Genomic DNA, 24,223 nt, shown 5'->3' on the forward strand with positions numbered 1-24,223 from the left:
GTTATTGGGAGGGCACAATGATCTAATTCGAATACATGAAAAGTGCCGCTGGACCAGTGCCTGGCACCTAAGAAGAATGCATTAAGGGCCCGCTCATTCCTTCTCTCCTGGCAATCACCACCCCTTGCCTGACGTTATCACTATCCTGCTCCCCACCGTGACCTGCCAGGCCCCCGGGTGGGGGTGCAGCATTCCCCCCCCAACTCCGGGGCCCTAGTTCCCCAGTGGGTGAGATGAGGGTATCATGCTTCGTGACCCCAAGAAGGGGGGGACCTCTGGCATATGCGACCTCTGGCCACATAGTAGGAGCTCAACGGTAATTCCAGTGGAGGGGTGCCCAGACAAGAGCCCACCTGGGAGGAGCCTCAAAGTCAGCTCCCAGATGCACAATCTTTCTCCTCTTCGGCAGGTAGCTGCCCTCGAGCTGTCTCCTGAGTCTCATTCCTATCAAAAGTTACCAGGGTCTCCCTGGCTCTGTGAGCCTCTGGGGGCAGGTGCCCCCCCCTCCCCAGCCCAACTCAGGCCTTTCCCTTTGTCCACCCACATTCCTCCCAGATCCTGGCTACCCACGAGCCACCGGGCTAGTCACCATCTCCTAATTTGGGCCGCCTCAAAAAGGCCGCTGGGGTCAGAAGCTGGGTGTATCTCAGCTCTGGGCGCTTGTGAGCCTCCATCCTCTCATTCAGGTGCACCCCCTCCCAGGGCTCCCATTCTCCCAGCAACACTACCCCCTCCTCAAACATGTACCCCCTCCAGCCTGCCCCCTCCTTCTTGTAACCTCTGTCCACTCCGGCCCCTTCTCGCTGAAGAAGCCACCCCGGGCCTCCCAACTGCACACCCAGCCAGCAATGCCTTCGCTTGGCATTCTGACCCTGTAGGCTGATGGGTTCCCCTGCCAACCGCTCCCCATTCTCCCCGATCCGTGGGGGTGGAGGGGATGTCAGCTTGTGTCCGGCTTCCTGGCTTTGCTCCCAGGACTCCCCCTCCTCCCTTCCCCCTAGTTTGCAAACGCCTCCTTTAGGAAGGCTCAGGTCCGGACCCCAAGCTGGGCTAGGGCGCCCACTCCCTCTGGGCTGCCACCACTTCCTGTCGTCACCCCTAGGACGCTCCACAGCTGCATTATCTGCCCTGAGAAGCTGGGGGCGCCCGGAGGGGAGGCTGGCCCTGCGTCCTGGCGCCCGCTAGCTGGGAGCCCACTGAGAGTATGCTGAGTGAGTGAACCAAGCGTGGAAAGGAGGAAATTGGCAACCGCTGACTTCACCCGGATTACAGGCCCGGGGTTGGGGAAGGGGGGCTGCGCGGGCGATGGGGGGGGAGGCGGGGGGAGTTGCGGGAAGGGTGGGGGCGTGGCCACGCTTGACGACCGGCCGCCCCGCCCACCGGCCGTAGATAAAGCGGAGCGCGGGGCCGCGGCCTGGCCAGCGGGAGTGGGCTCACCTGCCGCAGGTGCTCTGGGCGGACGCGACCTGGACGAGCGCGGACCGGCACTGCGGGAAGATGCTGCGCGAGCGGACCGTGCGGCTGCAGTACGGGAGCCGCGTCGAGGCGGTGTACGTGCTGGGCACTTGCCTCTGGACCGATGTCTACAGGTGAGTGGGGCCACCGCGACGGCCTGAGACCACCCCCCCTCCGGCCCCAGAAATCCCGAGAGCCTCCTCGGATGTGGGGACGCGACGGCCTTCCTCCAGCGCGAGTTGCTCCTCATCCTGAGGCCCTTGCATCCAGAAATCCTAAGAAACTCACCCAGAAGGCTGACTGTCCTCAAACTGACAGCCTCCAGAAAATCTTGAGACCCTCTCACACACCCTGACCCAGACCCAGCTCCCTCGTCACCCCTTTCCCAGAGCCCCTCCCCTGGACCCCAGTCTTGCCAGGGTCTGACCCTCTGCAGCCCCTCTCCCAGGACAACCTGGGAGAACCCTAGTCTTTCCCCTTGCTCTCCCCTCAGCACCTCCCTTCTCCCCTCTAGGCTCTCCCCTTCCTCTCAGAACCTTCTGACTCACCACCCACCTCAGATCAGCTGAGCTTCCTCCAAGATCTGCTGGGAGGGGGGGGCGGGGCGTGGGGCCGGGCCAGAGAGGAGCTGCCTTGGGGTGGAATCTGGACCGGGGGGCTACTCAGGCTCCAATTTCGCCCTGTGGGGGCTGCTGGTGGTTGCCTGTCCCCAGGCACTGGCTGTGAGCTCCATGTCCCTGAATGCCTTCCCCTGACTTCACCCTGGGGTTGGGGAGGATTTGGTTCTGCCAGGCTGGAGGGTGCAGGGGCAGGGTCTTTGGCAGAAGAGCGTCCCTGACGGCACCCTGTTCCCTCCCCCTCTTCTCTGGCCCACAAATTTGGGTGGGGTGCAGGATTTCTGAGACAGCAGGACATAGGGTGGGGAAATTGAGGTCATGCCCCTCCCCACTGCCCCCAGCCCCCAGGAAGCAGGCAAGTCCAAAGGTCCACCTCCTGTATTCTGTGGGGCATTCTTGCGAAGGTGCGGCTGGTGTGGGTGGAGAGGGTGCCGGCAGGATCATTCCATGAGCATTCTATCAAAGCAGCCCTCTATTCCAAGCATGCAAAATGTTTCCGCCTAGCTAGAGTGGGACGGGTCAGCGCTGCAGGAGGGGGCATGCAGGACTCTAAGGTGGGACCCCACGCTGATAACCTCGGGCAGGTCCCCTAACCTCTCTGTGCCTTGAGCTGAGCTGGAGGTGCCAATGTGCCTTATCGCTCCCAAATCATTCTGTCATCCAGAGCACCCCGCCTTCCCCAGGCCCTCATCAAATCCCATCCCTGTGTCTTCCCACACACCCTCCCCAGCCCATCTTCTCGGTCACCTCCGGTGGCCCTGGCAGCCCTGCCCAGCCAGTCCCCTGCCACCTCTTCAGCAGGCACTGGCCACGCTGATACCACTAGGGCCCCAGCCTCCTTCTGCGAGGACAAGGGCCCCATCACCATGCAGACCGGGGACCCTCTCCGCTCATCTGCCCCTGGTCTCAGTTGTCCGCATGGAAACCTCAAGGGTGGTTTCTGAGGGTCATGACACAGCAGGGGACTGTGGTCCCGGCCTCAGTGGCCTGGCAGAGCTCCCCTCTCTTCCCCACCCCCGATCCTAAACCGGGCACTGCAGGGAGCGGGCTAGGAGCCAGCACACTGAGGTCTCTAAGCCTCAGCTGTCCCTATACCCGCCTGTTTGTTCACTGAGGCACTTTGCTGCAGCCTGAAAGGCTGGCATGGTGCCTCCGGTGGGGGGATGGGGAGAAAAGAGGGGGGCCATGCTCGGGCCTCCTGCCCTCCCCTGTCCTGGAAGAGAGAGGCCCAGCCCCAGCGGGGCAGTGCATGGGGCCGGGGTGGACTCCTCATCCTCCCGCTGGCAGGGGGCAGAGGTGTGATGATCCTCTGTGTCCTTTCTCAAGAAAGCCACCACTGCCACGATGACCCCCGTCTCCCAGCTGCACTTCACTCAAGACCCCATCACCCCCAAGGGTAGAACCCCAAGAGTCTACACCAGCACCGTCCAGCAGAAATAACATGCCAACCACAGAGAGCCGCAGGTGTATGCTTAATTTCCCAGCAGCCACGTTTTTTAGGATTCAAATAAAGAGGTGAAATTAATTTTCATAATATATTTTATTTAACCCAAGAGATCTAAAACACTAGCGCTCCAATATCTAATCAATATAAAAATGATTAAGGAGATAGTTTACATTGTCTTTTTTCATACTAAGTCTTTGAAATCCAATGTGTATCTTATACATATGGCTCGTCTCAGTACAGACTCACTGAATTTCAGGTGCTCAACATCCACAGGTAGCTGGTTGTCCCAGTACTGAATAGCACAGGCAGGGGTTCCGACCCTCAGCTCTACTGCATTTGGAACCGGATCATCGTTTGTTGTGGGGGGCTGTTCTGTGCGTTGTAGAATGTTTAGCGGCGTCCCTGGCTTCTTAACCCCTGGATGCTCGTAGTAACCCCCCTGCCACTGTGACAACCCAAAATGTCTCCAGATAATGCCAGCAGTCCTCCAGCAGGAGGACAAAAACACCTCCAGTTGAGAACCACTGGTCTAGTGGAAGGAAGCCTCTTCTAGAACAAAGGAGACGGGCTATTACTGCTCATGTCCCTCCTAGTATCCAGGAGTGGTAAGAGCTAGTGTTAATATGAATAATAGCAGGGATATTAGTGAGCACTTGGAAACCAAATGCATTCTCTTGTATCTTCCTCACCACAGACCTTGGGGGTCATGCTGAGATCATCCCATTTTGTAGATGAGGAAGCAGGGCTCAGAGAAGTGAGGCCAGTCGCCCGATGTCACACAGGATTCGGGTCCAGGTCTGTCTGACTCAGAACCCATGCTCTTAACCTCCACTCTCTTCTGTGTGACTTTAAAACTAGCAAGTTGAACTGTGTGACCCTCTTGGCCTGGGTCTCTTCCACCCTCCATTGCCCCCAAACACTTCACCCACCCCCTTTCAACCCTGCACTTCCCACGGAGTCCTTCTGGACTCAGACACAGATTCTGACTCTGGACCCCACATAATGCCCCCCCACCCAGGGTCTCCAAGGAGACATCAAGGGGCAAGGCCTGGTGGACCTGGGCCCAGTTAGTAAGGGAGTATGTTTGGATCCCTCACTTCCTGAGTGACAAAAGTGAATGAACAAGTCTCAACACCCAGCCCCCCTTCCCAAGGGCTTGGGCCCCCTTTCCTGAGAGGCATGTGCTGCCCCCCTTCCCTGCAGACACACAGTGGGGGCCTCCCCTGTGGGTGAGGGGGTCACTCAGGGGGGTGCTCAGCAGACCCTATGGTTTACCCACCCTTGGGAGTAGATGCCCTGACCCAGGCACATTCTGAGTGCTGGTTTCCAGCGAGCTATAAGTAAGTAAATGCACAGAAAAAAAGGAAGAAGGGATTATTTTTTTCTAGAGATTTACTTTGCAGCAGTTGTTAAAGGTACTTCCTGTTTCCTTCTCTCAGTCCCAAGCATCTTCTCTTAGATCTGGCACATGTACGCCTCGCCCACACCCTCTCCCCGACAGTCCCTTTACCCGGCAGCTGCTTCCTCGCTGGGGCTGACCAGGGTCCCCATCTGCTTCGGGCTTGAAGCTGGAGAGGGCACAGAGCGAGTGGCCTCTCCATGTCGGTTTCAACCTCCCTACTCAACTTTGGTTTCCCTGCGGAGACACCCCCAGAGCTGGGAGAAAGGGCAACCTTGGAGTCAAGTAACGGGGTGATCGCACTGTGCCTGACTGTCCCACTGACCCACAAACCGGGCTGTGTAGACAGCTTCTCCTCTCCCTCCCTTGGTTTATGCATCTGTCCAGGGGAGTGCGAGGCATCCCCTTCTCTCTGGAGAAGAAAGGTCAGGATCCGTTTCCTAAAGTCTGCAGGAGCTTCAGGGCACAGATGACCTTAACAATGGTCTCTTGCCTCTGCAGAAGATTCTCCTAATTACATTTGACCTCAGGATGAGGTGGGAGCGATCCCCCACCCCCTCCCCTGGGATACCCCAAGGCAGAGGCTGACTGGTCATTTTTCCTGACGGGGTCTTGCCCATCACTCTCGGGCAGAAGATAGGCAGAGGGTACTGGGGCAGGAGAAGCAGGCACAGTAAAATGCTGGGAAAACAGGGAAGGGTACAGAGATGTACCCCACCTTGGGGAAGAGCCTGGAGAATCAAAATTCACCATCTCACTCCCTCAACTCTTAGACTTCCTCCCCATTGCTCGGTTGGTGTGAGTGTGTTAGAAAATATCCTTAGGACAAAGGCCAAGGAGGAGAGGTCTGTGATCCAGTTAGAAGCATTAGAGAAGTGGGGTGCCATGGTCTCCCCATCCCTGAGAGAGCCAGGCCCTGCCTCACTGATCCCATCTCCTGCCAACTACCCTGCACACACTGCACTCTGGTCATGTTGGTTTTGTGGATGCTATTAGCTCTTGACCACACCAAGCTCATTCGTGCCACAGGACCTTTGTACGTGCTATTCCCTCTGCCTGGAGTGCTATTCCCCAGACCTCTGCAAGCCTGACATTTCATCCATCAAGGCTTAGCTCAGACGTCACCTCCTCTGAGCAGCGTTCTTCACTACCCTTGTTTCGTGGTATCCCACCTCAAGCCCCAGGCACTCTCCACCTCCATACCATTTTTCCTTCTGCAGATCTTATTTACTTAATATTACTTGCTGACATTTATTGAACACTTATTCTGTCCCAGACTACCTTCCTAACACCTTCCATACTCATCTCACATGTATTTAGTAAATTTACACGTGTTTAAACCTCACAACAATTTTAGGAGTTAGGTACTGTTCCTGGCCCCCTTAGTTGGGGAAACTGAGATAGGAATGCTTGTGCAAGTTAACACAGCAGTCAAACGGTGGCGGTGCCACACCCAGGTCCCAGACCACTCTGCCAGGCTGTCTTCTGGGACTTATGTTTCAGGAGTGTCCCCCTCCACACCCTCTGCCTTCCTTACTGCCCTGTGCCTCCAGCCCTCACATCAATAAAGGGCTCCTTCATTGAGTAAATGAATGGATGGATGTGGCCAGTGATGCATGAAGATTGAGGTGTCACGGGACTGAGCTCTCCACCCCCCAGCTTCAAGGGATGAGCGCTGCCGCACTGGCCAGTGGAAGGTCAAGGGCATGTGGCCGAGCCTGGCCAGAGCAACACTTGCTCCTAAGAGAATGACAGTAGGAGGAATCAGGCCAGGTCAGGTGGCCTCATAAATTAGAACAGTACCCAGCAGTCTCAACCCTAAAAAGGAGGTCTTGCCAGGAGCTGCTCCACGGCTCTGGTTTCAGACTAGTCTAAGGAGGACCTGGTACCCTGTGTGTCAAGCCCACAGCCCCTTGTACAACTGGGATCCCTGAGAGGCTTCCCTTCCTGTCCACAGGGCCCTGCATCAGGTTGGGGGCATAGTGATAGGAGCTCACCACTGTGTCACCCCCCACCCCATCTGGACAGGGACACCTGTTAGATGGTGGGGGGGGGGCAGGCAGGGGAAGACCAGTTTTCAGAGGCAGCTCTGCCTGCCCAGCCCTGCCAGGCTCCATGGCCAGGGGCTTTGACTGGCCCAAGCCTGCCTATCTAGGCCACTCACCCAAGCCTTTGGTGTCCATTTTCTGGGCCTCTGACCGCACCTACAAAATAAGTAGGGGGCTCTAGAGGTTCCTTCAGGCCTCTCCTGTGCTCCTCCCCTGAGCCAGGCCCAACATTCCCCCATCCCCACTAGAGGACCTTTAGGGAAGACTATAACCTGTAGATCGTCCCCCAGAAAGGGAGCAGCCCGACCAGGAGCTCAGAGAGCTTGAGTTTACCTCACACTCTGCCATTACTGTCCCTGAGACTTGGATCAAGTGCTCACTCTCTGCAGGTCTCAACACGCTCATCTGTAAAAAGGGATGATATCGATACAGACCTCATGGGGTTCCAAAAGGATGGACTGAGATCATGTGGGCCAAGGGCTTAGAACAGTGCCTGGCACATGATAAATACCCAGCAAGTCATTATCATGAATTAGTATTGGGCTTATTGTAATATTATTAAAACAATAATGAGCTTTGGCCTCAAAGCATCCATAACACTCAGGGGAGAGAAATGTTGAATAGCATTTGTTTTAGGTGCTGTTTTAGGCACCAACAAAGGGGAGGGAGGGAGGAGTCCTGGCAGATGAGAACAGGAAAGACCTCCTGGAGGAGGTGGTAACCAAGCTGAAGGATGGATGGGGGTTCACAGTGTGACCAGGACGTGCCATGCGGGGGCAATGGTGCCTGGCAGGACAGTTGGGACACATGGGGGCAGAAAGGGCATAGACTCAGTAGCCTTCAGCGCAAGGCTGGAGACTCAATGAGCTCAAACCAGGGCTTTGATTCCCAGGCTCAGGTGTTAGACTGTTACACAGGCAGTGGGGAGTTATCGAAGGTGTCTGGGGAAGGAGTGACCACAGATTCGATTGTTTCTGCCCTAAGGAGAGGGCCAGCTGGAAGCACCAGTGCCCAGTGAAAGAAGCAGCCAAGGTCACCAGGCAGAGAAGGGGGCCAGCTGAAGATAGACGCATCCCCCGTGCAGGGCAGCTACCCACCTCGGGGCTCCAGCCCCCATGATGCCAAGCCGAGGGCTTCGCCTTCCTCCCCTCATCCCTGTCCTTGAGGCTGCTCGCCCTGGGCTTGCGTGCCAGGTTGGCACCTACGAACCCCCTCAGACTCCTGCAAAGACCCGGGGGCAGGATGTCACACCCGCAGTGCCAGGAGCCGGGTTCGCTGAGGGCGTGATCCCTGGCTGGTGTTAACGAGGCCTGGGACAGGCGGATAAGCTGAGAGGGCCAGATGTCAGCGAGGAGCAGGCACATCAGGCCCTCAAGCCTGGGGCTGAGTGGGCACCCCAGGGCTGCGAGGCCAAGTCGGTGACCTCCCCACTGAGTGAGCGAAGAGCAGAGAGGCTGACTGGCTCCCCAGAGGCCATACAGCATTTGTGGGGCTGAGCTGATGTTAGCTCACAAAGCCCATTGCCTTGGGCTGGGCTCAGGAAACATCCCTCTTCTACATCCGACACTGCGCTCCAGTCTTGCTCAAAGTTCCTTTGTTTGACACCAACCGACCGGCCATTTCTCTCCATCCCCACGCCACCACCTTGTCCCACACCGCCATCATGACTCGCCCGGACACCTGCGCTCACCCTCTCCCTGAGTCCGCCACTTCCAGTGTTGCTCTCCGGAAATGCATTTCCCACTCTGCACCGTGGGTGATCTGTCTTCAGTGCAAAAACAATCATGCCCCCCCAAAGCCTTCAGTGCCCTCGGCGGGGAAAGGCCAGCTCCTCGCCACGAGCTGGGTCCTCTCCTCCCGCCACTGCCCTCCCCCTGCTCACCCACTGCAGCCACACTGATCTCCCTCCGTTTCCTCCAACACACTGGGCTAATGTCCGCCTCGGCCCCCACCCAGGCTGTCCGTGCTGCCTGGACATCTCTGCTCCTCCTCCTCCTCTCTTTGTCCAATTCGCTGGTTCTCAAACTGTGGTCCCTGGACCAGCAGCGGTAACAACAGCAGCTGGGAACTTGTTCGAAATGCAGTTTCCAGGCTACACATTCGTGATGTTAAGACCATGCCTGTGTTGCCAGGCCTTGGTCCTTCCCCAGGTCTGGTTTTATAAACACTGGTGATCAACCATGTCTGATTTATATCATGCCTCTTCTGTGGGAAGTGCCCATGATTCTAGGTATCTGATCAGCCTCAAGAAATGATAGCACATTTTGTGTCATAACTTTTGGGAAGATAACCCTTGTTAATTTGCCATTAGATGAATTATAAAACTAAGAAAAGAAAGAAGCATAGTTTCTTTCCACAATGTAATACGTACAGCAAGTCATCATGTTGGGCACTTTAAATATATGTAATTATATTTGTCAACTGTTCCCCTGCCAATCAGGGGGAGAAAAAGAAATGTAAACCGTGTTTCTCAGGCTCCACCCCAGATCAGCTAAGTCAGAGATGGGATGGTCCAACAATCTATGTTTTAACAGGCCCTTCAGATAATGCTGACACACACTCCAAATTTAAGATCCACTGGTCTAGTTAATTCTTGCTGTCCTTCAGAATATAGGGTTAGACCCCAGCTCCAATGCCCCTTCCTCCAGGAAGCCCTCCTTGACCTGCAGACCAGGGCTTCATGGCACCCCACGCTTCTATGTTAAAGTCATTCTCACCGCCAAAGCCACATCATCAGCTGTGTAACCCACTGAAAGTCTTCCTCTTCCACGAGAACATGTGCCCCATGGGCCCAGGGAACATGTTCTCTCTTTTGCGGATCTACCCCTAGCACCTAGAACTATTCCTGACACATAGTAAGTCCTCGGTCAATATGTGTTGAGGGCATAAGTGACCACACAAGCAAGCCCTGCTCTTCCAGCCCTTCCTTCAGCAAACACTTAGAGCTACTGTGAGCCTGGAATGGGCCAGGGGCTGAAACAGAAAGAAGAGACAACCCCCACCTTCAAGGAGCTACAAGGGAAAAAGACACGGATGGAGACAAATGTATTGAGTCGGGTCTTTAAGGAGGGATGGTCAGTTGCCCGGCAGAGCAGTCAGGGAAAGGAAAGGTAGAAGGAACTGCATTTGCAAAGTGCCATAGTGAGCCGGGATAGTGCAGGCCCGAGAGGCTGGAGAGTCAAGCTGAGACCCAGGGGCTGAATGTCACTGGTTGGGTCCCAGCTTTTATCGTATCGGCTGGCACTCAGGAGCCACTGAATATTTTCAAGCAAGCAAGTAACCTGATGTCCTTTTTTTTTAATCCCTCTGGTAATACAGTTTGGGAAGCCAAGAAGGGTGGGTTCAATCATTCATTTATTCCCAAAGTATATATGGAGCGTGGCCCTGTCCTGGGCACTGGGGTGCGATGGTCGGTGGGGCAGATGTCCCGGGGACTGGCAGCCTGTCCTGGGCTCACTATCTTTAGTCTCCATCCCACAAGCAGGAGGTCATGGCCACCACCAGTACCCCCACTCTCTCCCTTGACACCATCCTGGGCCCCTCCCTGCAGCCTCCAGGGACAGTCAGTCGAGCTGCCCCCAGCCCCTGGGTCTCGGGTTTCTGGGGGATGAGTTCTGCGAGGTTCTTCCTGGGCAGGGAGGCAAAGCCAGCAGAATCTGCAGGGGACAATGGGCGCCTTTGTTGCTTCTGCCAGGGCGGGTCCAAGAATAGCTGTTTGCTCAGCTCAGGGCAGGGCTGGTGCTGGGGTAGGAGGGTGTGGGGCCCTGGAGCGCCCATGCGGGCAGGGCGTTAAGCCCCTGAGCCTCTGGGGCCTCCTCCGCTTTCTCCCCGGCCCAGAGGGACGAAGGCGGCAGGAGACATCGCTTAGAGTGGCTATTGTCAGAGTCGGGTCCCAAAACTCATCCTGCCCCGTGAGTTTGTAAAGCATTCTTTTTCCTAAATAGAACTGTATGCAGAAACCCAATATGTAAAACCAGGTGAAATCTCAGTGGCTCTACTTAAAGGAGAGTGGGGACCCAGCCAAGTGATCCCCAGCTTTTCCATGCCTCCCTCCTTACCCGTTTGTCCAGGGCTTGCCCCCTCTGCACTGCCCGGATGCCAGCACCACCCCTACCCAGTGCCACGCTCCCATGTCACACTTGGTGAAACAGAGGGAAAGTGTCTTGCCCCAGGCCATCCAGCAAGTTGGTGGTCAAGGCTGGGACTTACACTAGAGGCGTATTTCCCTGACCCAAGCCCACCCACCATTGCTCAGACTAACCATATTCCACGTGTAGTGCTAATAACTTAACATTTTTCTTTACATCAACTCACATTTTATTACTTTGGGTTTTTTTTAAGATTTTATTTATTTATTTGAGACAGTACGAGAGAGCAGAGGACACAAGCGGGGAGGGCGGGGGGGCAGAGAGGGGCAGAGGGAGAGGGAGAAGCAGACTCCCTGATGAGGGACTCGATCCCAGGACCCCGAGATCATGACCTGAGCTGAAGGTGGACGCTTAACTGACTGAGCCACCCAGGCGCCCCTATTACTTTGTTTTAAATGGAGATCTTATGGGGTGTCTGGCTGGCTCGGTTGGCAGAGCGTGTGACTCTCGATCTCAAGGTCATGAGTTTAAGCCCCACATTGGGCATGGAGCCCACTTTAAAAAATAAATAAATGGAGATCTTATATCATTACCATAAGTAGCAATCCTTTATCAATGGCCATAAGAAGATAACACATTTAATAAATACATAAATTTTCTTTTCAATTGTGCATCCCTGTGCCACCTGGCGGCATCTGACACATGCACCCTCTGGGCAATGCCACCAGGCACTTCTAAGTGTCTCACCTCCGTCCCGCTTGGCTCCACCGTCTTTGCTGGGGTGTGTGCGGTGTGCCCAGCCCTACGCTGGACTCTGAAAGAGGAGGGATGGAAGAGGACAGACCCTGCCCTCAGGGGCTCGCAATCCAGAGGAGGACAGGTACCCCATGGCAACACTCTGAGATGAAGGGCTGTCCCTGCCCGGTGAGGGACGAGGGACGAAGCCTGTGGGGCAGCGGGGGTGGGCGGGTGTCTTCCAGGTCGGCGGATGGACACTCAAGTCTCCCTCAGTGACTCAGTGGCAAAATTGGGCCCAAACCCACATCTTATGTGAAAGTACCCCCAATCCAGGGTTTTTGCTGAGACTCTGCTTCTCCCACTGATGGGTGTGGACAGATGGCAGCAGACCACTGCCGACGAGTATGCAGCCTCCGATCAGCCCAGTGGCCCCGTGAGGGGCTAAGGAATTTAGAAGGGGGCAGATGGACAAGAAACAGGGTGGCCCTGGAGCTTTTTTTCAAGCTCCTCTCCCAGGCCCAGGCATGGACTGCCAGACCCTTGCCCGCACTCTCCCACAGTGGCCCCCAGACCAGTGGTCTTTACCAGCAGCACCTGCAGTCGGTGGCCTGGGTCCTCAGGCCCTGCGGGACTCCCACTCATGGCCTCAGCCACCCCAGGGCTCTCACCACCAGGCCACACTGCTGAATGTCTAGACCAGTGGTTCTCAGAGTGTAGGCCTGGGCCAGCATCACCAACCATTCCTGGAGATGGGGGCCCCACTGCAGACCTACCAGATCTGAAACTCTGAGGAGGGCAATCAACGTGTAGACAAGCCTTCCAGGTAATGCTGCTGAACTCTGAGAACCACTGGTGGAAACCTCTCATCCAACCCGACCTCTGCCCTGCCAGCCAGACTCTCCAGGGAAAGTACCTACTGATCTCTAGCTTTAACAAAACAAAAAACAAAAACCCAGAGATTTAGACTGCACCCCCGGCTGATTCTGATGCCCAACCATAGTGGAAAACTATTCTGGAACCCAGGAGCGCCAGGCCCTCAGAATCGCTGATGTGGCTTTGAGGCAGACACTTGTACCTATCTTAGTCCCAAATCCCATGAGGATCCCACCTAAATCCCTCTGAGCCCTCTTTAGCCTCTGGAAACCTTCAGACCAGGGACTGGATTTAACAAAACTGTCTGCCCTGAGCACCTTCCTCCCCCAGTCTCCCCATCCTTCCTATCACCTCCCCTTAAACCAATGTCTTAAACCAGTAACAAAACACCGTGGGCTGGGTGGCTTAAACAAAGAAATGAATTTCTCACAGTCCTGGAGGCTGGAAGTCCGAGATCAGGGGCCAGTGTGGTCGAGTTGGAGTGGGAGCTCTTCCTGGCCCGCAGGCGGCCACTTTCTCACTATGAGCTCATACGGCCTTCCTCGGAGTGTGGGAGAGAGAAAGATCTCTCTTCCCCTTCTTACAAGGCGACCAGTCCTATCGGATCAGACCTCGTGCTCATGACTTCATTTAATTCTATCTTCTGAAAGCCCTCTCTTCAAATGCAGTCATGTCGGGCAGGGGTCAGGGCTTCGGCATGTGAATTTGGGGGCACACAGACATGCATATAGCAACCAGATCAAACCAGTCCATTTCCTGCCCTGACATCTTCATGGCTTTTCAAGAATTCCGAAAGTACAGTCGGTTAAGCATCAGCCTTCGGCTTAGGTCACCAATCCCTGAGTCCCGGGATCGAGTCCCACATCGGGCTCCCTGCTCGGCGGGGAGTCTGCTTCTCCCTCTGACCCTCCTCCCTCTCATGCTCTCTGTCTCTCATTCTCTCTCTCGCAAATAAATAAAATCTTTAAAAAATAAAAATAAAAATAAAAAAATAAAATAAAATAAAGAATTCAGATCCCCAGGCCCCGCCCCCGAGCATTCTGGCTCAGTGGGTACAAGACTGGCCCAAGGAACCTGTATTGTTACCAAGTATCCTCCCCACTACTGGGTGATTGTAGTGCAGCTGGGTCCTTGGGGGTCCCCCAGACCTGGCCACCCAGGGGGGATCCCTGCAGCCCCGCCCCTCCAGGAGTCCTTTTTGGAAGCGCTTCATCCCACCAGCCCTGGGATCCCCCCTCCATGACCCTGTCTCCTCTCTCCCTACAGCGCAGCCCCAGCCGAGGCCCAGACCTTCAGCCTGAAGCACTCAGAGCGCGTGAGGGTGGAGGTGGTGCGTGACGGGCAGGCCGAGGAGGTGGCCACCAACGGCAAACAGCGCTGGCTTCTGTCGCCCAGCACCACGCTGCGGGTCACCATGAGCCAGGCAAGCGCCGAGGCCAGCAGTGACAAGGTACCCCGGCTGGGGAGGTCCTCGGAGGGCGGCGGGAACCCGGGGCCAAGCGAGAGCAGCGCCATCCAACACAAACAGAATTCAAGCCACACTTGTCATTGCCATGTTCCTAGTGGCCACACTCAAAGAACAGAAAGAGACAGGTGGACTCCATTTTAGTAGTGTATTTTCCTTAACTCCATAGATCACCATATTATTATTCTGACGTGATGCCAACATAAAAAAAAAATTCATGAGCTAGCGCATGTTCTTTTTCATACCAAGTCTCTGTCACACTTAGAGCACATCTCAGATCAGATTTGCCACGTGCATGTGCTCAGGACGCACCTGTGGCTGGTGGCTGCTGGACTGGAGGCAAGCTCAAGGCCAGACCGTGGAATGATGGCTTCGTGGAAGGTTAAAGCCGTGGGCTGCTGAGTGATATACTAGAATCACTGGAAGTTACAGCCCCAAACATCCTTGGCCTCCTCGTGTATTAAATGGGGTGCCGAGTATCCATGCAGCAGGGCGATTTGCCCAAGTGATGAAGCTGAGACCAGACGTCTCTTCGCTGGCTTCTCTAGTTATGAACCTCCCCATGCGCCCCGTGGTAGTGATGGCACTGGGCATTATCCAAAGAAAACAACCCTGGTGGTTTAGCAGGAGCGAGTCATACACCATGGCAGATGGGGGGGGTGGGGGCCGGGGCAGGGGGCAGGCAGCAGAATGCACCAGGGGTCATAGGTAAGCAGTCAGCACCCGGCATGCCCTCTGAGAGGAGGGGAGCCCCCTATCTGTTGGATAATTTGAAAGAAGCAGCCTACCAACCCAGGAATGCTTCCTGGAGGAGGGGGTTTGGATGTCTGAGGAGAACTGGCTTGACAGGCTGTGAGAGGTGAGTCAGGGAGGTGGTCACTGCAGATTTCCCTGCCTGCGATCTGTGATCTCTGCTCTTCTCTCCCTCCCAATGCACCCCTCCCTGCCAAGGTCACCGTCAACTACTACGAGGAGGAGGGGAATATGCCCATTGACCAGGCGGGGCTCTTCCTCACGGCCATTGGTAAGTTGGTGGGGCTGTGGCCTGGGTGCTTTCCTCCCCAGGGTCTGACGCTGCTACCCTTCTCAGCAGCCCTTGGCCTGTTTCCCACACTGCAGACCTGGCTCTCGGAGCTTCCTCTGAATAATGCAGAACCGAGAAGTGGTGCCACACATGCCCAGATCCTTCTGTCCCGGGGTGAGGGCTGTCCTGCAGGAGGAGGCATACCCTGGTCTGCCAGCACCTCGCCCCCAGGGTCAGCATCCCCACCCCAGGCTCTGTGGGCCACTGAGAAGAGCAAAGTCTGTTCCTCCCCGCCTCTCCCCTGCAGCCTGGAGAAGAGCTTGCCTCTCATAGCATGTCCCTGACAGTCCCAGCTACCCGCTTGCCCTCCCTTGACCCTGCCCTGGGAACACAGAGAGGAACTCCACCTAGTGCCAGCCTTTCTCTCTTTTTTTTTTAAAGATTTTATTTATTTATTTGACAGAGAGATAGAGAGCACAAGTAGGCAGAGAGGCAGGCAGAGGGAGAGGGAGAAGCAGACTCCCCACTGAGCAGGGAGCCCAACGTGGGGCTCGATCCCAGGACCCCGGGATCATGACCCGAGCGGAAGGCAGCCGCTTAACCGACTGAGCCACCCAAGTGCCAGCCTTTCATTTGGCATTGAGGACAGGGAGGCTCAGAGAGGTTAGGAAACTTGTTCAAAGTCACACAGCAACTCCCTGGCAGGTTGGGTCCAGGGCTCAGGATGGTTCCCCTCCCGGGGTCTTCCCATCTGCACAGGACTCCCCTGCCTGGGTGCCGGGGCTCGTGGGGTGTGGTCTTCTTCAGTCACTCGACTCTCCTGCAGGTGAGGTGTTACTTTTATATCTTCTTTTTCATTTTAATTACATAATGTTTAAGCCAGGAGGACAGGTCAGGGGGTCGTTCTGTCTGTCCAGCCTTAATTTAGCATTGATAGAGCTGCCACATGGCAGGGAGAGAGATCAGCTATTGAGAATGTCTTCCATTTATTCAACACCTACTCTGGGTGCTTCGAGGAGGAGAAGGAGAAACGCCTGACCTTTCTTGAGCACCAACCGTGTGTCGAGCTCCAATCCTTTACTGTCACAATCTCAATCCACTCTTCCAGCTATTCCCAGGGTAGACAAGGGGTCTCAGAACTTACCCCAGAAAACAACTAATTCCCACATCAGCTTCTCCTCCTCCAGCCACCAAAGTAGGCTCCCCAGCAATGCTCCTCCTGTTTTCTGGTCACCCTGACCCTCTTTCTGCACCGGGGGAGTGCCCAGCCTTGGGGTGGGGTCCTCGGGACACCCTCAGGGGGCCCTGAGAGAGGCACGAAAGCCTCCCGAGTTGCAGTGGAGGGCTGGCCCGCACCTCACATGCACACACGGCCGCCGGGGCGTCTCAGATGACCGGCCCTGAGGAAACCTAATCCCACTGAGACGGGGACACCTGAGGACGTAAGCAGGAAGGGCAGTGGCCTAAGGCCTGTCCAGTGAGGATGGTCCCAGAGGGCTGACTCCACCATGAGCAAGACTTCCCCCAAAGCCAGGCAGACAGGATAGATGGCAAAACGACACCCCATAAGGAGGCAGGACTGGAAACTCCCCCTGGTCTGAAGGACTGTGGAGCTTGTGCTCGAGGGAGCAGCAGGGCTGAGAGCCCCCAGAAGACATTAACTACGCTTCCAGATATTCAGGTTCTATGGACCAGTAAAATGCCCGCCCCACCCCCCAAGAGTAAGCCTGACAATGTTGATGCTTGGCCAAAAAGAAAAAAATATTAATAAAATAATTTGCCAACAACTATCACCATCATTCTAACATTTTCACACCTAAAAAGTAGGCAGAGGAATCATTCCAGAATAAAAGACAGTCATTTATGTTGCAGAAATAAACCTCACCCACTGAACTTACATTTCCTGTTCCACCAGGGACCCTGGTGGAAATTTGGTTCCTCTTAGGGTCCACCGGTCTGTCTGACCCTCTGGGTCTTGTCTTCCTCAGGCATCTACCCCAGGGGCCCTGAGCCCGACGTCCTGAGTATTCACTACCCCTTCATAGGGAGGGCACCTCAGAAGCAGGAACACCCCGAAAGTTCTGGGATGGTGGGGCTGCCCCCCCAGGGACATATCAGAGTCCATCAAACCCTAGTTCTGCCCTGAGCCCACCCTGAGCAGAAACAGCCCTGGCTGCAGGGTAGACATAAATTAGTCCAAGTTCTGGTTCTGCCCCTCCAGCTACATTGTGACCGTCACCGCCCTGAGCCCCAGGTTCCTCATCTGCACAGAGGGTTTCACCGCACCCTCGTGCACAGTGCTCACAGGGATCCGATGGGAGGCTGTGTGCAAGGGGTAGATGCTCAAGTCAATACATGTTCTTCTCTCCCTTCTGCTTGGGGTAGCCACATTTTTCCTCCGCCTGGGCAAAGTTGAAGAACCATATTGTCCCTCGGTCTTGCTCCTGGGATTTGGAAACAAACCCATGGTGCCCTTGGCCAAACCAGGCCCTGGGGCTTGGCTCCCAGTCCTGCCAAGGACGTGCTGTATGACTTCACCAAGCAGCCCACCCCTCAGGACCTCACTTTCTCCCAGCTGTAAAATGAAGGCTTCGCGCCTGTTGGTCCCTCAGGGCCTTCAAGACTCCAGGTAGGGCTGAGTTGCAAAGCCCTTCCTGTGAAGGGGACTGTGGGAGGGGAAGACTGGGAGAGGGAAGAATGGTCTCACCCTCTTGGCTGTGGTCCTGGCAGCAGGAGCAGGGCATGAGCCTTGAGAAGTTTTAGCCTCATCCTAAGGACCTCATTTCTTGTGCCCCCTCCCCAGGGCCTAGGATAATTGCCCTAGTTGGCTGTGGGGGAGAAAGTCCTTCCTCCCCACCACACCCCAAGCTGCCCAGTTACATAAGAAGGGTCGGCACCCTGCCACTGGGCGCCAGCGGCCTGCCAAAATGCTTATGCCTCTGTGTCAAGCCTGAAGCCTCGGTGTCTAGATTCTCAGGGCAGACTACCTTGAACTCAATCCCAGTGACATTTCCCATAAATCTGCCCCACACCCCAGGTGCCACCTGATGCCGTGGGGCTATTCTGGGGAGCTGAGGTAGGATTCCGAGCCTCTGGGAAATGTCATCTGGAGCCCAGATGCCCCAAAACAGATGTCCTCACCCTCCTTCCCTGTGGGGATGACAGAGGGCAGAGCTCTGGGTGGGTCATGACTGACGGCCCTGTTCTCTGTCCCTACAAGGATCATCCCGTTGAAATCTAGTTAAATTGAACATTAGAGGGAACTTTGAAGGGGAGAAGCCCTGGAGGTTGGGAGATGGGTGACAAGAGAGCCCGATGACATAATGTCTGAATTTTATAACAGGAAGTCAGTGAAACTTGTCTGAAGTTAATAAATCAAGGAAGAGCACTAAGCATATGACTTAGTATTATGGAGATTGCCTCAAGCAGGTGAGAGGATGGGATGGACAGGAAACTGCTATTTTTTAGAAGCTGTTTGGTGCTATTTGAGATTTGTTTGTTTGTTTGTTTGCGGGGGGGTTGCATTTTGTGCAAATATTACATCGATAAAATTTTTATTTTTTTAATTTTCTTAAAGATTTTATTTGGGCGCCTGGGTGGCTCAGTTGGTTGGGCAACTGCCTTCAGCTCAGATCATGATCCTGGAGTCCCGGGATCGAGTCCCGCATCGGACTCCCTGCTCAGTGGGGAGTCTGCTTCTCCCTCTGACCCTACCCCCTCTCGTGCACTCTCACTCTCTCTCTCTCAAATAAATAAATGGAATCTTTAAAAAAAATAAATAAAAAAATAAGATTTTTTTTATCTATTTGAGAGAGAGAGAGAGTGAGCGAGAGAGAGAGAGCATGAGCAGGGAGGAGGGGCAGAGGGAGAGGGAGAAGAAGGCTCCTTGCCTAGCAGGGAATCTGACGTGGGGCTCGATCCCAGGACCCTAGGATCATGACCCGAGCTGAAGGCAGATGCCCAACGACTGAGCCACCGGAGCGGGTGCCCCTACATCAATAAAATTTTTAAACTTAAGGAATTTATCATGAAGTAAAGCACAGTTAAGTGCTTCATGATGTCTCTCCTGTGACCCACTGTGTTCATGGACCCTCCAACAGCTGTGGTGTGGTGCCACCTTGACCTAGGGACGAAAGTCCCAGGGCTGCCAGGGTTGGGATATGGCCAGCTCCTCTGGGAATGGCCTTAAGGGGAGTAAGTCTTGGGTCTTTGAAAGCGGCCTTAGGTCTTAGAAACAGCCCAAGGTGGAGATCAGCCTGAGTCGGTGGAGAGGAAACAGGCCAAGTTCAGCAGTCTGGAGTCAGAGGCCCAAGTGGGATGCCTGGCTCTGCACTCTCTGGGGATTTTGTGGTCACTTCCCCGCAGGGTGCCTTGGTCTCATCTGTATGGTGAGGGTGGCTGGGTGGGTGATAACTCTCCCAGTTGGTGTGATTGAGGGGAGAACACGGAAGGGGAGGCGCTCCGCCTCCGGCAAAGGGAACTGCACACACAGAAGAGATTGTTATCTGGAGAAGTAAAGACAGGTTCCTTAGGGAGCCCAGGTCTGTGGCTGGTTCCCAGGGAGGAGCTTCAGGAAGCCAACCTCCCTGAAAGGCAACATTCACTGGGGAGTGTCCAGTTGGAAAGTTCATGAAGGTCTGGAAGCCAAAGTCAATACTGTTCCTCCATCTGAGGCTTCAGTCTCTTTAACAGCAGCTGGTGGTACTTGCTTCCTCACTTTGACCCTGGAATCCTTACCCTGCACCAGGATCCAGGTTATCAGCCCAGTTTGCTGACAGGTGACGTCTCTGAGGCTGGGTTTGCTCACCTCTACAGGGGCAACAATAATATGTCATAGGACTGGGGACTCCAGGGCAGGCAGTGTGCCCCGAATGCCCACCACTGGGTCCCCATGCCTCGTAGAGCGCCTGGAACACAGAGGATGCTCAGTGGTGATTTGCTGAGCAGATGGGATCAATGGGAGGAGCTTATCTAATCATGCATGCCCTGTGGCACCCGACTGACAGCTGGGCTGCAGAGGCTGGGACACTGGGGTGCTGTCTCTCCCAAGGACCAAGCGCCCTGAGAGTTTCCCCCATCCTGCCTCCTTCTAGACCCAGAAAGGCCACATGCAGGGAATGGGGCTGTGAGCAAGGAGAGGACTTGAGTATTACCCCCAGGGTGAGCCGCCTCAGGGAGGGTGACATCAGCGGCCCTTCCTGTGCCAGAACCCTCCTCCCCACCCGATCCAGGGAGAGAGCAGGCCTGCCAAGGGAACAGGCCAGGAATGCATTCACTCCCACCCAGCTCCCGCCTCTGTCCAAGTCATGCTCCACGTGAGGCCGAGCCCACGGAGCAGCCCCAAGACCTGGACTCGGCTCATCCCATTGTGTGACACTCCCATCACCTTGCGACAACCCCCCTGCTCTGCCCTGCCCTGTTAGTCTCTAACTCAGGGCCATTTGGCCTCCCAAGGGACATTCGGCAATATCTGGTGACGTTTTGGTTGTCGCAACTGAGGGATGTTACTGGCATCTGGCAGGGAGAGGCCAGGGATAATGTTAAACATCCTCCAAAGCAGGTAGGGAAACTAGGGCTCAGAGAGGCTGTCCAACCTGCCCAAAGTCACACAGCTTGTAAGCAGAAAACCAGGGTTCGAACCCAGCACTGTCTAACACTAAATCTTGGGCTCCTTTTACCGCCCCACAGTTTCCATGAAGCCGGTCCCCAGGACAGGCCTAGGGATACCAAACACCCCTTCCCCAAGACGAAGAATAAGCAGAGACCCCAGCCTGGATCCTCTGACAGCCTGGCTTTCTTGGGCACCCTCAGATCGAGACGGGTTGGAGACCCAGCTTCCCACCCAAAGTAAAACCCTGGTGGGAGGCAGGAATTCTAGAAGAGATCACGCACAAATGCATGTGGGCACACCACCAGGACAGACTGCGAAAGGCGGGCAGGAACTCCTATGAGAGTTTTCCAAACATGAGCTTCAGCTTCAGGTCAGGCCAAACGCACTGTGTGGGGCACATGACTTGGCGTCTCTGAGCCAAGGCTCCTGGATCTTTCCAGTGAGGCTCATCCCACACACCACCCAGAACCGCCTGCAGAACCATGAAGTGTGGCGGGGGAGTTCCTCTGCCCTACCTGCTAGCGCCTCTCCAGTCTGTCAGGTGTCCGCTTACGTCCTCCATCAGGTGGCGGGAGGTTGGGGCAGGGGACTGCATAAGATGGCAGCAAGGCCCACCCCTTCCAGGGACCAAGCGAACGTGTGAGCTGCACCCTAATCACACAGGGCTTCCTCCCGGCCCCCAACCCTGCCCCCCCACCCCACTCCCCCGTCTGGCAGGCTCCACAACTCACCTGTGTGTCTGTCCCCAGAGATCTCCCTGGATGTGGATGCCGACCGGGACGGCGTGGTGGAGAAGAACAACCCAAGAAAGGTACTGAGCTAGGCCCTGGGGAGCAGAGCCCCAGGATGGATGCTGCAGGCAGCCATGGTCCTCCCCACAAGCACAGACAGCTCTCCTTTTACAGATAAGGAGACTGAGGCCCACCGAGGAACCAAGCACCTTATAGCAACAGCTGCAAAGCGCCTTCCGCAGCCGGATCCCCCATCCACAGGGTGGGACACCCAGTTCGCAGAGCTGTTGGAAAACATCCTGCCGCAGAGGAGGCATTTGCTCTTATTACTTTGCCTTTTTTTTTTTTTAATGTTAAAACTGAATGAGGGGGACCATCAGGAGCAGAAGGCTGCATGAATCATTCTCAGTTCGAGGCATGTTATTTTTAAGGGTGCACCCACGCCCCCTCTCTTGTTTTATTCATTCATTCATCATTGCTTCTTCGGTTTATCTACTCATTAATTTATTCCCTCCTCTCCTGCATTTCACACTCCCATTTTGCTTCCCTACAAAGGACCATCCTAATGGGTTTAGTGTTCCTTTCTGTTCTCACAGTTCTTGCAAAACACGCAGTGTGGTTGCTGGACATGTATCTTCAGCTTGCGTAGACAGCATTGTGTTCTCTGTCTCAATCGGCCGTGTACTTTGCCCTCCAGGCGGGTTTTAAGCTCCAATGCTTTTGCTGTGTACATGCAGAGGTGCTTCTGTGTTCCATTTCCTGGCCTTCTATATCGTTCACATTGGTTGTTGCCACTGGCTTATGTTTCTTTCAGAATAACAACCTAAACCCTGCTTTAAATGACATGTAGATGGCTACTTGAGAAAGTTAAATGAACACAGCCCAGAGAGAAGCCTGGGTCCTAGCAGCCAGCCCCGGACTCTCTGTACCAGGGACGTGGGGCCTCAGGCCTGCTGGGGAGCTCCTTCTCCCCAGCTCCTCCGTGGGGCTCTGCCTTCTGGAGGCCACCGGCAGCAAGGAGACACCGAGTCTGCGTCCGTGGCCAAGCCACATGACAGTAGACCCCACGGAGGCCTCAGCTGCACCCAGCCTCCCCCGAGCAACTCGGCAGCCTTGGTGAAGTCACACAATCCCTGTGGGCCTGGACTTTCTCAGACTCTCTCTATCTGGGCCTGTGGAGTTTCATCTGTTCTCTCTACTTGTCACATATGTATTTGTTGATATTCCAGAACTGGTCAGGCCCTGGGGCTGCAGAAGGAAAGAGAGAAAGTCAGCTGCTGCCCTCAGGGAGCCCACGGTCCAGGGCAGGGGATGGGGGGGGGACCACATTAAACAGAGTGACATGGGTGACCATCTCATCACAATTGTCCCAAGTTCGCCCCCAAAAAGAACATGTACGGTGACCTAAATGTAACCCCAGGGCAGCCGCTCAGGGCTGGAGACTCAGAAAGGCTTCCGGGAAGAAGGGATGGTCATGCTGTGACCACAGGAGGAATGGGGATGGCCAGGTGAGGGGAGACGGGACAGCGCCGGGAGCACGGGACCTGGGAGGGCAGAGAGCCGGGAATCTGCTTGGGGAGGGGGGGCGCGCAGAGCGAGCCAGCTGGTGGGGGAGACGGATGGAGGGAGAGCGGGCCGGTCTTACCCGGCCTTGCAGCTTGCAGTCAGGGATTGGGGCTTTATCCTAAGTCAACAGGGAGCCCCGGACAGGGCTTAAAGCAGGAAAGCAACATGATCTGGTTGGAGCTCGTTCCATTATGGCCCTGGCTGCAGCAGAGAGAGTGGATCGCCTTGCAGGTCCCATGTGGAGCACTCAGCATGTCTGGAAACAGCTGGTGTCCGTCCATCCAGGCGTCTCCCCCTGATCCCCTCTGGGGACTCCAGAACCTGTTGTAGAATGCGTGCCTGCTCATTCCTCTGGCCGCCCTCCGTCTCCCTGCCCCCACCCATTCCAGGTACAGGCACACCAGGCTTGAGGTTCATAAATGCCCAGTTTTCCAATCTCTGTGTCCCTCTCTGCCCCCATCCCCCTCCTGAGCTTGTCTCTGGTGCCTACACTGAGCCTCTCTGGGCATCAGATGTGGGGTTCACATTTGCCAAGTCACCCCTGCCCCAATGCGTGGTGGCTGCTCTCTGTTCTCATCCTGGGGCTGTCTCTTTGGTGTCCTGTGGGGTCTGCAGTGGAGCTGGGAATCAGCCAGAAGGTAGACAAGAAGGCGCTGACCCCTCTCCCTGACATTGCAGGCATCCTGGACCTGGGGCCCTGAGGGCCAGGGGGCCATCCTGCTGGTGAACTGTGACCGAGACACGCCCTGGCTGCCCAAGGAGGACTTGAACGATGAGAAGGTCTACAGCAAGGAAGGTGCCAGCAGGACCCACCTTTGGGGGGGGGGGGCGGGGAGGAGCAATGGAAACACCCATGCTCCATTGTGGGCTGGGCCAAGACTTCGGTCTCCTAGGGATGGTGGACTGAAATATCCACTCTTGGGGCACTGGGGTGGCTCAGTCAGTTAAGCATCCAACTCTCGATTTTGGCTCAGGTCATGATCTCGGGGTTGTGAGATCAAGCCCCGTGTCGGGCTCTTCACTGGGTGTGGAGCTTGCTTAAGATTCTCTCTCTCTCCCTCTGCACATCCCAGCTCGGCTCTCTCTGAAAAAAAAGAAAAAAAAAATCTACTCTTGCTAAAATACAGAAGATAAAACTATTAATGCAGTTCAATTGGAACC

General features: G+C 55.4%; 1 protein-coding gene and 1 non-coding gene across 2 annotated transcripts in view; both read left to right on the top strand.

Annotated features, from left to right (window-relative positions):
• The first annotated feature begins 1,418 nt into the window (after positions 1 to 1,418).
• PADI2 (peptidyl arginine deiminase 2) overlaps positions 1,419 to 24,223 on the top strand; it is a 44,447-nt gene continuing 21,642 nt past the window's right edge. Inside the window, exons 1-5 of the mRNA XM_035019667.1 lie at positions 1,419 to 1,589; positions 13,932 to 14,115; positions 15,082 to 15,154; positions 21,515 to 21,576; positions 23,741 to 23,858. Coding sequence (XP_034875558.1) covers positions 1,498 to 1,589; positions 13,932 to 14,115; positions 15,082 to 15,154; positions 21,515 to 21,576; positions 23,741 to 23,858 — 529 coding nt within the window. The 5' untranslated portion in view covers positions 1,419 to 1,497. The remainder of the gene's footprint in view (positions 1,590 to 13,931; positions 14,116 to 15,081; positions 15,155 to 21,514; positions 21,577 to 23,740; positions 23,859 to 24,223) is intronic.
• On the top strand, positions 9,013 to 9,145 carry LOC118020466. Its single transcript, XR_004681901.1, has one exon. It is a non-coding gene; the product is annotated as a small nucleolar RNA SNORA72 (small nucleolar RNA).

The sequence above is a fragment of the Mirounga leonina genome, unplaced genomic scaffold (genome assembly GCF_011800145.1).
Source record: "Mirounga leonina isolate KUSES-001 unplaced genomic scaffold, KU_Mleo_1.0 Mir_173, whole genome shotgun sequence".
Classification (NCBI taxonomy): Eukaryota; Metazoa; Chordata; class Mammalia; order Carnivora; family Phocidae; genus Mirounga; species Mirounga leonina.